This window comes from Pezoporus occidentalis, unplaced genomic scaffold, assembly GCF_034315485.1.
Source record: "Pezoporus occidentalis ecotype Australia unplaced genomic scaffold, CSIRO_AGI_Poc_V1 ctg46, whole genome shotgun sequence".
Taxonomy (NCBI): Eukaryota; Metazoa; Chordata; class Aves; order Psittaciformes; family Psittacidae; genus Pezoporus; species Pezoporus occidentalis.
In genome coordinates this window covers 4,397,591-4,412,838 of record NW_026915791.1, presented here as the reverse complement: position 1 = coordinate 4,412,838, position 15,248 = coordinate 4,397,591, and the positions used below count along the sequence as shown (strand labels likewise).

At 39.7% G+C, this 15,248-nt stretch overlaps 1 protein-coding gene across 1 annotated transcript in view; it reads right to left on the bottom strand.

Annotated features, from left to right (window-relative positions):
• Positions 1-10,232, bottom strand: part of LOC134172544 (cytosolic phospholipase A2 epsilon-like) — a 31,399-nt gene extending 21,167 nt beyond the window's left edge. The window contains exons 1-4 of the mRNA XM_062635713.1: positions 10,124-10,232; positions 9,646-9,681; positions 4,317-4,389; positions 356-492 (exon numbers count right to left, since the gene is read on the bottom strand). Coding sequence (XP_062491697.1) covers positions 356-492; positions 4,317-4,389; positions 9,646-9,681; positions 10,124-10,150 — 273 coding nt within the window. The 5' untranslated portion in view covers positions 10,151-10,232. The remainder of the gene's footprint in view (positions 1-355; positions 493-4,316; positions 4,390-9,645; positions 9,682-10,123) is intronic.
• Positions 10,233-15,248: the final 5,016 nt, after the last annotated feature.

The following is a 15,248-nucleotide window of genomic DNA, read 5'->3' as shown; positions in this document are numbered from 1 at the left end:
TAAAGGATTTCTTTCCCACCATACCTAGAACTAATTGATCTTACTGCTATTTTTATGTGACCTTTAAATTGGATTTCACTTTTATATATCAAGATAGGGAATAGGACAATAAGGCCGTATTCTGCAGGGCATTTAATTGATTCTCACTGCTTCAGTATAATGGATTTTTAAGTAACAAAGAGCTGGAACAGAACAATACCAAGAAAGATGTAAGCAACATATTTTTTTTTCTGAGGAATCTTTAACACCTCCAGAGTTTGGAAACTAGCTGTATACTTATTAGTTTATTGTAGTTTTGCTTTATCTATTGAATATCTGCACACAGAAAATTATGAAAACCATTGACTTTCACAACCTTGATTCTGCGATCTATCTTATAGCAGAAAGCTTCATTCCAAACAGGGTTTTTGCTGTTCCTGATGGTTCTGGTCCGAACCTTCTCAGTTGAGGCAGTAGGCAGCCACAGTGTCACATAGCAGTCTGAAAGGGTGACTGTATAACGAAAAGATGAGCAGAGTGATAATACATCCATAAAAAGAATGATTGCACTGTGCACGTTTAACCCTAATAAAACAAAGGTAACACAGCAGGGGCTGTAGAGTGACTTATTTTCCAGCATTTCTACCACAGATTTCATACCTCAACTTACAGAAAGCCTTTATCAAAGTGTTCCCCCATCAAAGCTGAAATGCTTAAAGATCAGAATGCATCAATTTCATATTCATTCATACATTTGACAGTTTTAGAAGTTCTGCCTCTCTCAGCAGTCCTTTTGGGAAACAAAATCAGTTTCAGCACCGCAGTGGAATTGCTATTCATCCTTTTCCTTCCTACTGCTCTATCTGTGGACTGAAAAAATCCTGCCCTGACTCTTGTCTGAATAAGGAAGCTGTGAGTGCCACCAAAGACATAAGCTGCTTCCATATTCTGACCCCCAATTTTGGGTTTGGAGGGAGAACCACCAGGGCATGAGACTTGCAGAAGCTTGATACAGGCACCGATGTCCTTTCTTTCTTACCTATAATGTAATCTCCCTATTTCACATTTGCAATGCACAACCAGTCATCTGGTTCTTACAGCAACCTTGTGAGTCAGAAGAGGTCAAATAATTCAAGCCATAGTCAACCCTGCATTGTGCTAAAAACCTGTAATAATGTTATTACATCACATTAAATACAATTTTCTTCATGTATTTCCTCTTTCTCTTTCAGTAAGAACTACAAATTTAGGGTTTTCTATCAGCCATATTTTCCCCAAGCTGTGCCATATTGTGGGGTTAAGAGTCAGCAAAACTTTGATAATGGGTGTGGAAGGAAAGCATTTCCAGAAAGTGGCCTTGGCCAAACCTGATCAGAAGAGCATGATGGATCAGATATTCAGCAGATGCACAAGTGAAGGCAAATGAAAATGTAAATGGTTAATGGCAATTAATGCTACAGCTTCCGTTTTCAAAGATCTTGAGACACACTGATGAATTACTTCACAGTGGTAAGGTAAGGATTAAGCAATTAAACACACTGAGAAAACTTGACTGACTTGCCCAAGATTCCATAATGAAGTCAGGGTCCAAAACACAGTCTGGATTTCCAGCCCATACCCAAATCTATTAACATTATTTAAAATCACCTTGTTCTGGAACAACCTTAGGGAAAATCTCTCATTTTTCACTAGAGAAGTAAATAGGAACATGAGATCAAAGAGGAAAGATTCACTTCAATAAACTAAGCACAAACACTTCACTAATGAGAAAATACAAAAAAAAATAACCCAAACATTGACAAAGAAAACACCAAGGTTTAGTCCGAAAAGCAGCAAACTTAAAGTGGGGGAAATAAATGCTAACTCAGAATTGTAAAAAGTAGCATACTGTTAACATTACAAACAGGTAGAAAAAGGATATTTGTGCATAGTTAAAAATACTGAGTTTTCAAGGAAAACTAACCAAAACATTTTTCCTTTCAATGACTCAGAAAAGGTAAAGACTGCCTGAAATATCCTTCCAACTGCAGACAAAAAATAAACAGGTTTTCCACATTAATTTGGGTTTCTTCAGAAAACAAATTTTCTGCTGACAAGACAGAAAACACTACTGCTGAAAACTTTTCAAATCTCTCTGCCAGATACACTTTAAACGAATCCTTGGGATGCCCAGATTCTGAATTGGGGTATCTCAAGGGGCTAAAGATACGATATCTATCTGTTCCTGAGACCAGAACACAAGGTAATATAGCACTACGATGTGCCAAGAGGCTTCATGAAGACAGACCATATGATTCACTCTGCTAAGGAATGACTGAGAGCAAGATATTCCTGAGAAGAGCAGCCATAATGAGTTGAAGCATAAACAGGCAATGTGCTGGAATACACAAACGTAGACACAATTGTGCATGCAGGTTTGCAGATGCAATTGCAGTGACTGCCTGGTCAGATCACATGTTTGGTTGGTACAAATCACCACTCAGGCATTTGAACATTTGGATTTTGTTAAATAAAAAGTCATGCAAGCAACTATGAGCAACAAAATGTGTGCTTCTGTACATAAAAATAAGTCTGTAATCTCTAAGAAACCCACAACTTTATATCTTACAAAGTGCTCTCTTTCTCTAATGCATCAAATGCCTTTTTCAAAATGACACATATCATAAAGCAAAGCAGTTTGATCATCTGTCATTTCTAGAGTAAAAAATATGAAGACATAAGCAGTTAATAAGGCATTCAGTAAATCATAGCAGAATTTTTAAAGCTGGAAAATAAAAGGAAAAAAAAAATTAAGCACCATAGTACTACATTACAGAAGATGCAGAAGTAACCCAGAGTGCCACAAGTAAGTGCAGCAGAGATTTATTCACTGATACTAGTCATTCATTCATAAATACTGTTGTTAATCACAACTTCCACATGTTCCAACCACATCCCTGTTGCCAGAAACCATCAAATCCAACCACAGATAAGTTTTCCCTCTACTCTTAACCGATCACACTAAGAAAAAAACTCAATATACGTAGCAGATTAACTAAAATTTACAGGTGGTTTCCTTAGAAACTGTGATGTGATGTATGAAATTTTATGTGTACAAAAAAAAATTATTAAAAAAAAATATTTTAAGCAATGTTCAGCAAGATTTTGGGCAATATATTGTAGACTTTTCCTCTTTGTCTTACATATTTCCATTTTATTCTAGTGGTCTTTAGATTTAAGTTTTCTTATTCTCTTTGCCTGTATTTCACACTTTTCTTTCATTCCTTTCCGGCCTCTTTAAACCATTCAGATTTCCCCATAGGAGTGACTCAGTGGCACAACTGTGTTTTGTAAGGCACCTGAAGAAGCCTCAGTGCCCCCAGAAGGTGGGTTATTGAGGATCCGCATGTGTGAAACAGAAGCTCCTCAATGAACTGGAAAATTCAGAATTAAACCAGTGCCTCCCCTGTACGAGGAATTAAACCAGTCCCCCATGTCAGTGCCACATCTGGACAGTGAAAAGACCATTCTTTCAACCTATTGCAAGTCTCATTCTCTCAGCGTGGATTTTACTTTCAAATCTGCGTTCATACTCTCGTTCAATAAGCCGATGCCTCTAGTTTGCAGAGACAAAGTGGATCGGTACAGAGCTTCCACAGTTGGATATCATCAGATGCTGTAGACTTCCTTAGTGCAGAGATGTCTTCTGTCTTGAGCTCTTTCACTGTTTACTATTGGTTCTGTGATCTGGCTTTGAGATTTTTCTCTTGTAGCCTCTATTCTGGATATCCTTTTCTTGCTTTCCCTTACTGTCCCTCACTTAAAGTACTTCAAAACTCTCACAGTAATGCTCTGTTTAATTTTCTCTGACTTAAATTGCTCTGTTCTCTAGGTTAAATTCCCCGACACACTGGATTTTCTCATCTCCTCTTACACATTTATAAATTTTGTGGAAGTAATAGAACGTGTTCCTTGTACTTCTGCTCTTATAGGATTTCTTATTACTGCTGATTTTACCTTTGCATCACCAGTGCTCTCCTTTCTTCTATACAGAAATTTTTTAGGGAATACTCAGGTTTCCTACTCAAAAGTACAAGAATGTTCATCATTTAAAGAGCAGCCAAGTCTGAGGCCACAAAGGTAGGAAATACCTCTTGGAGTGTGATATGAAAGAGATCAAATGCACCACCTTGCTGGAGTTAGTCTCTTTACAGTATAACCATAGAATAATTCTTGCAGACTTGCAGCAGCAACTTACCTTTTTATTCCCACACAATTTAAGAACAATAATATTGACCCAATATTTTCTTTACTTGAAAGAATTATAGGAAACATCCAACCATAGTAGAAATACTCACACAAGTCTGCCTTCCGGGCATTCCTCACTCTTAGTATTTTTACAGTGAGCAAGTTGAAAGGAGATACTGGTCTCTGCATGAAAATTCAAAGAAATAAAAACAAAAATAAAAAAATACAACATTGAGATTAATATTATGGTCTATAGTAACAGACTACTGGAACCTCAAAATTCTAAGGATGGAGATAAAACAAGGTTTTTAAGGTTGAGCCAATATCATTTATCAAATCAACTGTAGAAGTTGGAAAAATATACAGATTTTTGGCACAGAACTCTGTTCAGGTCTGAAATAGAAGCAACAGATTTCAAAACCACATATGAGTTGAGAGTAGGTGCTGAGAATTTGATTTGATAAAGATAGCTTATTTCTAACACCACCCCATCATTATCACAATGAACACCCCTACAGCACATGTATGGGTGTCCTCATCTCTTACACGCCACTGCCCGCAACAGAACAGACTCCTGGACACCAAAAACTCAGAGTAAGCAAATAGAGCTGAGCAACTACCACATACCAGCAAAGGCTCCTGCACCAGCACCAGCTCAAGCTCCTGCACCAGCACCAGCTCACACACACATCATAAAAGGCAGGTGACAGAGACGAGATGCTTTGCATGAAGACTCTGATCCATCTCTTATCTTCAGCCCTGATCCCCAGCAGAAAGCTACAAAACTCTTTCCAGAGGTGATCTTGTGAATTAACTCACAACTTGACAAGGTATCAGACACCTTGAGCTCAGAGATATTATTTCCATGAAGCTTCATAACTTCCATGGTTCATACTAATATACCTTCATATTCCTCAAGCTATAAATTGACTCTTTCCCCGTTTCACCTGGAGTAACTAGTTGACATCTTTCCTCTCCCACACTAACACCTCCTCTGTTTCATACGTACCATCTTTCCTTTTAAAACCAACGTATGTACACTTGCTTAAGAACAGTATTTAGCTTTCAGTCTACTAATTCTGTTTTAGAACAGAAACAGGTGTTTTGCCTCTCAAAACTTTTCCAATCTAATAGTCTCCTAAAAAAACAACATTGGTTTTATTACTTTATGCATTTGAAGTGCCTATATTAGTAATAAGCAGCAAAAGTTAAAAACGATGCACTGATAATAACTTTAAAATGTACCCTCATACATGCTATGCATTTTCCCAAACCATTTGTCTTTCCAGCTGTAGCACGTATCCTGAAGTGTTTCACAATGCTTTGACAAAGTGTTAAGCAACTGGGGCGATGGCGTGACATTGAACACTAACACAGTACAATGAAGCAGTCCTTGTCCTCACCCACGAAAACCTTAACATGTCCAAAAAATCACCAAAGATGAAGAACAGCCTCCAAGAAACAGGCTGGGTAATCCCTGGCATATCCTCTTGCACTGCCTTTCGGGCTGGCAAAGGGCCTGAAGATCAAGGTCATTGAGATAGCAGCAGGAGGGTTGGAGCAGTCACTGATATAGGCACATTTGTTCTTAACCTGCCCAGACTCTAGCACAGGGCACAGTTTAGGGTGCACAGATTGCAAGCACTTGAATTCTCAGCTGTGGGACATTTCAGCTGTCTTAAAGAGTACATCACACCTCTACCTGCTCCCTTATATCAAACATGGCCACAAACAAAAACTTGGACAGGCACACCTTGAAAGAAAAAGTAGTGGTTTTGAACAAAAATTAAAAATCACAGTTTCTATTAAAAGCATCCAAAAGAAATCACACCCAGACTGTATAGCTGAACTGCCAGAGCTACTTTTCTCTATGCATTAAACAGAACTGGGTAAAACACAGAAGCACTCCTAGGCATAGGGACCAACTGCTAAGGCTTGTCTAAACCTGCCAAATCTACTGACATGTTTGCTACATTTATGCTTGGCCCCTGCTTTCCCACCCAATAAATCCTAAATGCTTTTGTCCTTAGCAGTGCTGTTTCATCAGAAGTGGAGCATATCTTTACCCAGGAAGGATGTAGCTTGTATCCCTTGAATATGAAATGGACTTGAACATTAAGTTCTCCATTCCAGAGAAGTGCTATAATGACTAGGCATGACGCCATTTGAAAGGAAGAACCTTTGCTCAGCTCTTTGAAAACAAGCATCTAGACTTTCATTTTGTGCATCTCAAGTGGACAGTGGTATCTCTCTGCCTTCTTGAGTGGCACACAGACATAGGATTTAAGGAGAGTGTTTCTGTGCACAGTTGTCTCTGTTAGTTAGATGTACTTATTTATGCAGTTCCCTGCTCAGCTGTTACAATTCCCATTCTCCTGTTATCTAACTCTCCAAGCATATTGAGCCAATCTTCAGTGCTTTACTCAGGGTTGTAGAGTCTGTTCCCTTACCAGAGACTTGGAAGTCAGACCTTTTAGTTCCTAACTTTTAGGTGTTAGAATGCTTTGTCAAATCTAGCTGTCAGCCTCTTAGTCACACAGAAAAACTATTGAGGGGTGTATCTTAAACTGGATAATCTGCTGGTAACAGACAGCGACTTCCACATCTTTCCCTTTAATGTGATGATGACCATATCAGTCTGGGTAAGTTCTGAGGCCAGCAGCCTCCTAGGTCAGTTATTATGAGCCCTTTGACTTTCAGCTTCTGTATTTATTTTGTCTGAGACATGATTGTTACCTCATGAGCCGGAAACACAAGCCAGGCATTTTAATAATCACTGTCAAAACCTCCTAAACACATCAGATTGCAAACACAGGACTTGGTCACCCTATCCTACGTCAGATAAAAGTTCAATTAAGTCTTGTGGCAAACTTGTGCAATCTTTACATGTCTAGTTCCAGGGAAGTCAATAGGAGTGTTCACATACATGGGTGCTCATCCCTGTGAATAAGACTTACATAACTGAGTTCTAAAACTGCTCAGTTTCAAGCTTAAAGGTCTTTTATAGATTCATTTTTTTTTCTTGAGGAGACTAGAGTGAAATACATACAACATTCCCAAGGTACATCTAGAGAAAAGCCAGTTATCAAAGTAAAACAGTGTGCCGGATCTATTTGGAGCCATTCACTCTTCCCTTAACTTTCTCTTCAAAAAGGAATAGAAATCTCACTACTACTTTAAGTACTATGAAACCCAACAAATAAAACGCTTTGCCCTGTCAGAAAGCATGGCAGGGCTTTAAAGCACAGATCATTGTGTTGCTTCTTACCTAGGTCAGGTATGTGCCACCTTTAAACTTCAACGAGTCTTGGAGCCTCAAGGACCGGCAGTATTTCATTAGGTTACTATGTCTGCCACCTCAGGCAAGGTCAAACGCATAAGAAACACTTTTTGCTTGTACTGCATGTTTTGTATTTATTTCAGCCATTTTAAAATGTTCCATAGTTGGGTCTTGTTAGGTCAGTGGAAGTCACTGGGGTTGTGCCAGAATAAAACCAAATGGAGCAGCAGTGACTCAAGGCCTGTTTCTTTCCAAGAGCTATGTAAAACTTGTGTGACTCCAGACTGCAATTTTCATGTCATTTTTCTTCTCTTCCTGTTTTCAGCTCCACAGCTGGATTTGCATGTTAGAATAAATCCACATCTTAGAAGAGAAATCAAGTCAAGCATTTCCACAGCTCAACATGGCTTTTTCTCAAGACCGTGCTAATCTATATTATTTTGATACAATACAGTAACATGAATCACCTAAAAAGTGTTGCTTTTTTGCCTGTCATCTTAAGGGCCCTACCAATATATTCTCCCCAAATATTTTACATATTCCCTTTAATTTAAATCACCACTCAAGTTGAAGTCACACATCCCAAGGGTTGCACTGAAACTGACTCTGATAATGAAAGCTGTTTTCCTTAAGTGAGCCAGAGCAACAAAAAACAACTCAGATATACTATGCTTATTTATTTAACGTAATAAATAACAACTTCCATGGTTGGGAAAAAAAAAACCTCAGGTCCTTCCCAGGTTTAGCCTCGGTGAATTTTGAAAAGCCAGGGCAGAAAGAAGGAGCTCTGGATCCTACTCTAAATTATACATACTATATTCAGGTCAGTTCTGCCACTCTAAACACCCTAAAGACAAGAAGCACAGTCTAAAGCCACTGAACCATACATGTCTCACACCTAGGGACCTACTAAGAATGTAAAAAGCACTAAGGATAAAAAGAACCCTTTTGATCCTCTAAAGACAGGCTAGATTTATAGGTCTAAAAAGTAACAATCTCAATGATACTAGCATACTTCCTTAGGACTGTGAAACTATAGACAGAGGCCTAAACATAATTTTAAAAGCTACCTTTTGAAAGCAGCAAAGGCTTAGCTTTGCCACAGTATTTCACTTTGAACACAAAATGATTCTCAGGCACAATCAGGTATTAGATGTTACCAATAACAACAAACAACCCTGAAGCAGATCAGATTTGCCACCATTTGGGAGAATCTCTGTATCACTGCAACCCTCCACATGAAACCGAAGCCCAGAACAAGCCAGGCTAGGAAACCCCTCATCACTGCAGCAGGGACAATAGCCTATCTTTCCAAATACTGATGTCCAGAGAGTTGCAACTGATATGGGCAGCCCCAAGCCCACTGCAAACGTCCGAAGACAGCCCCATCCTGTGGCAACTGCTGTTATTCCCATTCACTGGTTCACAGCAGTTTAACTGCTATATTTTCCTTTATGCTAATACCTGTTAACGTGAAAATGTGCTAATCACACAGGGAGTTTTCATTTGCCTGTGCAAAGGATTCATCCTCAGTTCAGCCTTTACGAGACACTTGGTTGCTCTTTTTTCACATTCAGAGACGTTTGGGCACTGCTCCCACTCCTACCAGCCTGATGAGATTGGGTTTGTCAGGAGACTGAACACAACACATTTCTCCCATAGTTTCACCTGTTCCAACATTGCAGTTTAAACACCACGTTACACAGAGGACTGCAAGCTCTACATCAGGCTGTTACAACGCAAAGACTACAAAGAATACTAGAACACTAAGAACAACTGAAAGACCCATTTAAATGGAGTCTTCTTATGAAGGAATAACATAGAAAATAAGTGGGTGCTTAGGCAAAAGAAATCAAAACTCAAAGAAAGGGAGGATTAAAAAGTAACCTAGGCTAAGCACAAACCAAACCAGATAAAGTGCAACACCTGCTCACAGCATCACAAGCATCAGACACCAATAGAGCCAGAGTATTTAAACTTTACTGAAAGCCAAGGCAGTATTTCCTCTACAAAGTTGAAGTTGCAGCTTGGCTTTTCAGTGTTCAGTAAACACTGCAGTGCAGTTTTCCCCCGAGCCATTGAATTCCTAACATTTTTTCTGGTGCTCTACATTCAGCACTGGACAGCATTTAATGAAGGGCCAGCTAATTACTACCTACCGTTCTCACCGCTGGTGCTGAGGTGCCCGTAATAGTCTAGGAAAAACAACACAAGGCAAAGTTAAGAAAACTAAGCTACATGTTAAACTAGGCTGACATTCAACATCTCACATTCAAAGCCACACTTAGTGCTATGCTCATTGACAACACTCATTAGGTGCTTTACCGACCACCAAACCCATCACAACTCTGTGCCAGCTTCTTACTTCCTTCACATGCAGCTTTTCTTTAAGGAAGCACGATAAGTAACATTGTTAGTCCTAAAACATAGCTTGAAAATGGAGACAAGCCACGAGATTCTGCAAAAGGCTAGACTAGGAAAACCATCCTTGCAACCATGAGATCTGAGGAGCAGCAAACTCTCTTTCCTTGGATTGCCCGTACACCTCAAACAGCTTGCTCTCCTCTGTGATCAACTTCACTGGAATGTCAAACAATTTTACCTACTTTATCCTTGTTATCAGCTTCTTTTGCTTACCTCATTGGAACTTAAATTTGATCCCATTGCAGCCTCAGTTGCATGTAAGTCCAATGTGAAAAGATACCGAGTCGTACAGCAGGCAGGAACTCCTCATGCAGATTAGGGGTGGAGGAATAGGGATTTTATGACAAGGTTCTCCTGCCCCACCCCTTCATTAGTTCCAGTCATTAGGCAGTCCCCTCCCTGCTTCCTGCAGCCTATTAGAGCACCTCAACTGAGTCAGCAGAACAAAGAGAAATTTCTTTTCTACCTACTGTGATATGTTTGGAGGAGGGGGAGGAACACGACAGCACTGAAGCCCCTTTCTGCCCAGGGCTTTCTTTCCTGAAGATACTACAGCTAATAAAAAGGTCTACACAACTCATGCAACGCCTCTAGCCCCCAAGCAAAGCAATTGTGACTAATTAAATCACAGCTCCCAGAATAACTACACTGCCACCATCATGCAGCAGGGTGGTGGAGAGAGAGATCTCAACAGCTTCTTTCCAAACTATGAACAAAAATCCATGTAGCAGTCTTCCCATAGCAGCATGCAGTGACCCCATCGCAGTATCACAACTAAGTAATTGCAGGACGCATGCTCCCCTGAATCTACACCTCTGTGCTACACTCAGTGACCTCTCCATATTCTTTGCCTGGATATTTAGTGTGTATCTAGAAAATAGATGAATCTGCATCAAGAAGTCTCACAGTTTGATTTTAAATGCAATGGGAAGGAAGGGAGGAGCTATAAACAGTAGGTGAAACTTGGGAGTGGAAGGGTGAGGTAGAAGAGAGGGTTGTGCTCTCCTGCGTGGGCCCAGGGATCCAGCAGCAGTTCACCCGTCCTCAGAGCTGATTTCAAAGGGATCTTGTATGTGCTTGCTCTCACAGTGACCCCAGAAGCACCCTGTGGGAAACACTGAGGCACAAAACGCTCCTTGATTCCTCTTCACTCTGGTGTGCAGTGACTCACCGCCTGTAATAATAGCAGTAAATTAGCATATATGTGCAGACTGGTATATTGTGGAGCATGCAAGACCAGACTCCAGCTCTGCCACACTCTTTCCGCCTCTCTGCTTGATGACAGGCAGCAGCTACTACTCACTCTTGCATCATAAGATCCAAGTGATTATTTTGAAATCAATCTCATTCATAATAAGTCACATCATGCTGGTAAAGAAAGTAACCTTGCAAACTGCAGCGGATGCTGCCTAAATGTGCTCCCCAGTGCCACAGAGGCCAGTGCAAAACAGTTCTGCACAGAGGAAGAGAGGAGTTGTGTGTTAAAAGAGGATTTTACTCTAGTGATGTTCCTTGGACAACAAGTCGCTTCCTTCAATATTGATGCCTGTGTGATAAACTCCTGATGACTTTTCAGAAGGTCTTATCCAAAATGTGCATCGGTACTATCTTGGTGGTTTCCATCTAAAGCATTTAATAACCTGATGATAATTCCATAGTCACACTTTGCACAGTGTTCTCTATAGATACGGCATGAAAGGAAAATTACTTATAAATATGAACTTCTACCATCTGAAATGCTCTTGAAAGAATGACCAAAAGATATTTCCCATGGACACAAGCATCTCTAACGCCAAAGACAAAATACCTCTCTTAACTTTTATCTTCATTACAACATATCTCTGTTAAATACTGATGAACAAACTTAGGCGGAGCAGTCACAGCTGAGGATCACTTGCACTCTTGCAAAACTAGTCTTCCCAGCTTTGGAAAGAAGAATGCTTCTCTGGAAAAATTCCAGGGAATTCCAGTATTGAAGTGGGAATCTACTTTCATTAAAAATGTCTGCAAAATATCCTCAGTCAAAGGAAAGAGGGTAGATTATCCAACTCAACTTCTCTGAGTTGTCCCAGCAGATATATATACCTATACACATTTCTACCATCCCAGCTGACTCCCTGACATTACAGTCTCTTACCCACATTGCTTTTAAGATGCATAAGTGAGATACCATCTAATTATTCTGGAGTCAGTGCATCTTACCAGCTGAATGGTTTCCTGATGTTCAGATTATGTTTTCCCTTTCTCAAAATGTCACTGTTGCCATACCCAAAACATGTTCCTAAATAATTGTTCCTTTCCTGCTCATGACCACCACCGGGTTCTGTAGCTGGCGCTGTCTTCCCTTAAACACTGCTTGTCCAAGCCACACAGGAAGCCTTTGGAATACAGTATCTTTAACAGCTTTGTGCAAATCAAAAATTATGATCTCAACACTTTTTCATTCATGCAATAAGTTCATGATAGACCTAAGTGCTGAATGCTCAAAACGCCCCTAACAATAGGTCCTTGTCATCACTGAGAAAATTTTAACTGGTGATGGCTTATTCGCTGGTGCCTGTAAGGACTCCTTAATCTACTGATTGCTCGTCCCACTGACATTTTAAAGGTAGAAATGTATCTCTAGGATTATGATTTCAAGAAGATCACTATTTCAAAGGTTAAGTATCATGTTGGGTTTTTTCATTTTTTCTTAGTTCCTTCACAATTCAAGGAGACTTTCAAAGACAACCATCAAACAGGCAGTAAGGAAATTCATGGGTGAAGTTGCCCAAAGTCTAAACAGCCATAGACCGGCTCATTTAGCAACTACATTTCCGGAGTAAATAATTTAAAATCACTAGCGATCTTGATATACATGCTGCTTAAACTCTTACCTTGATTTTTAAAGACTAGAGAGACTGTGTCACTGATCAGGGAACACACAGCAGTCTCTTTAAAGCTCTGAGCAATAACAAAGAAAGTAAAAAGGAAGCTATCATTTTCCTTTGCTCTCCATCTACTTTGTAATGCTCATTTATATACACATGATCTTGTATCCATGTCTTAATTAAGGCAAAGTGGAGCAAACATAAATATCTTGTTGGTCTGAAGCAGTCAAAACTCACCTAAACTACCCTGTTGTAAGCACTAGTTCCCCCAGCATGATACTCAGATCATTGTGTATCTAATTGCAATAGGTTGCAGATGCAATGACAGCTGCATCCAATATCCCACAATTACCTTATACATAAATTTGTCACCTTCTGATAATCCAGGACTACAAAAATGTATCACTACTGGAGAATTTCGTATTGTTGCAAGAGAAAAGTATCCTTATGCCACCTTTGTGATGACAATAGGAATGGGTCATCATTTAAATATGTTGAACGTAACAACAAAGGTAAATACACAGGAACATGCCAAAGGTGATACAAAATGGTAGCTATTTGTCACATTGAAAAAAAAAATACCCAGAATTAACAACTAGAGTAAATTAACAAATAAACAAATATAGTGTCAGATCTATAGCTGGGGATTTGCCCTGACTCCAGTTTTCACAGTGTTTTCTCTTTTCTTTATTTTTCAAATGATTCCATAAGTTACCAAACCTACACAGACCTCATCCTGCCAGTCAAACAAGAGAGCAAGCAGCCCAGCTCCAAGTTCATTTACATGAAATTACATGATAAACGTAAACTCAACACACAGGATTTACCATGGATGAAAAATGACATTTCCTTCCCCATGGCATCACTTTCAGTCCCTGAAAAATTCGGCTTTGATAGATACTTTTTGGCCTACCATTAATTTAAAGAAAATTTCTGGCATTATATATATATTTATGCATATATATATATAAATGTTCACATTAATTTGTTGACATAGTCTGAAAATTTTGTATTATCCATTTGTAAGCCACAGAGACCTTCAATCTGAATCTGAATCTAAATTCCTGAGAATTAAAAACATCAAATTGGTCAAGAAAGAGAGAGATCACAATGGCTGATCAGGGGAGGGGGGATCATTTTTACTTAAGGTACTATTCTGGTTAAGACATACATGAAGGAAGACTTCTGCCTTCAAAAGGCTTATTGAGAAACTTGATTAAAATGATTCCACATGCCTTTCATACATTTTTGAGAGATAAAATCTTGCTCCTCCCAGTCACTCACCTGAAGCAGTTGGGCAGTTTTGCTATCCAAAAATCATCAGTACAGAACTGGCCCATGTGTTCCCAATATACGCAATCCTGCCGCCTTCAGTTTTGTTGCAACAGAATTTCAAATCCAATCCCTGTCTCAAAATTCAGTAGCTCAAAACCTTTGCCTCTGCCCCTCCCTGTGCTCTGTGCATCTGAGCATCCAGCAGCATCTCCCTCTACCTTTGCAGGAACAGTCTGAGGTCGCCTCACCTTTCCAGGTTTGTTCAGCACTTCAGACACCGTTTAAGCAGCTTTTCCTCTTCCCTAACCTGAACCAGACCTCAGACATGAGGAATACCAGCACCAAACTGTGTCAGCTAATTAGCCAGTAATTCCTTGAGCATAAATGTAGGCAGACACATAGCCCAGGAGCTTTACAGGGAAATCTAAAGCCAGTTTGAAACTGAACCAATTCTCAGAATATCAGGAAGTCACCTTATGTCACCAGCTAATTAAAGAGACAACTTCATCTACAGTCACCCTGGGAGATGTTTGAGTCCTAGCAGAGACTACAAAGTTTCACAGCTAATTGCTTACAGGATCATTCCATTACCTTTAGCAGAGCTTGTGTGACAGGTCACAGATGGGTGTTTGCAAGATGAAAAATTATTGTTGACCTACCTGAATTTTAGAACATAATAGAATGTAATAGAACAATTATGCCAACGCTGAATCACTGTGAAAAATCCATCTGATATGTCACTGAGCCTCAGCTGCTTTCTTAAAAAGTAGCATCAGTAATACTGAACATCTGTCCTTTGTTATTTTGGTTAATAGCTGGTGAGCCACTTGAACAAACATCTCCTCCCCTGTCCTTTCACACTGCATTTCACTGCCACATCAAAGGCGGGATTCGGAGGTATTGCTGCAATCTGAACATGATCAAATCTAAATAGAGCAGAAGAAGCAGCCTTTTCTCCCCCAGACAAGAAACTAAATGAATCCATTGTGGAGCAAACTCACAAGTCAATAAAATATAACCACCGAGCTTGGCCAGCACAGGGAAAGTGTTAGCCCCATTCAGTATTAGAGCCTCGGAGCCAGGTGGCAACTCCAGCATCACACTCAACATCTTGACTTTCCTTCAAGTCAGAATATCAAGGTGCTAATCCAGAAACTTTGGGCAGACTAAAATGTTTTAGTGGCTTGCTCAAC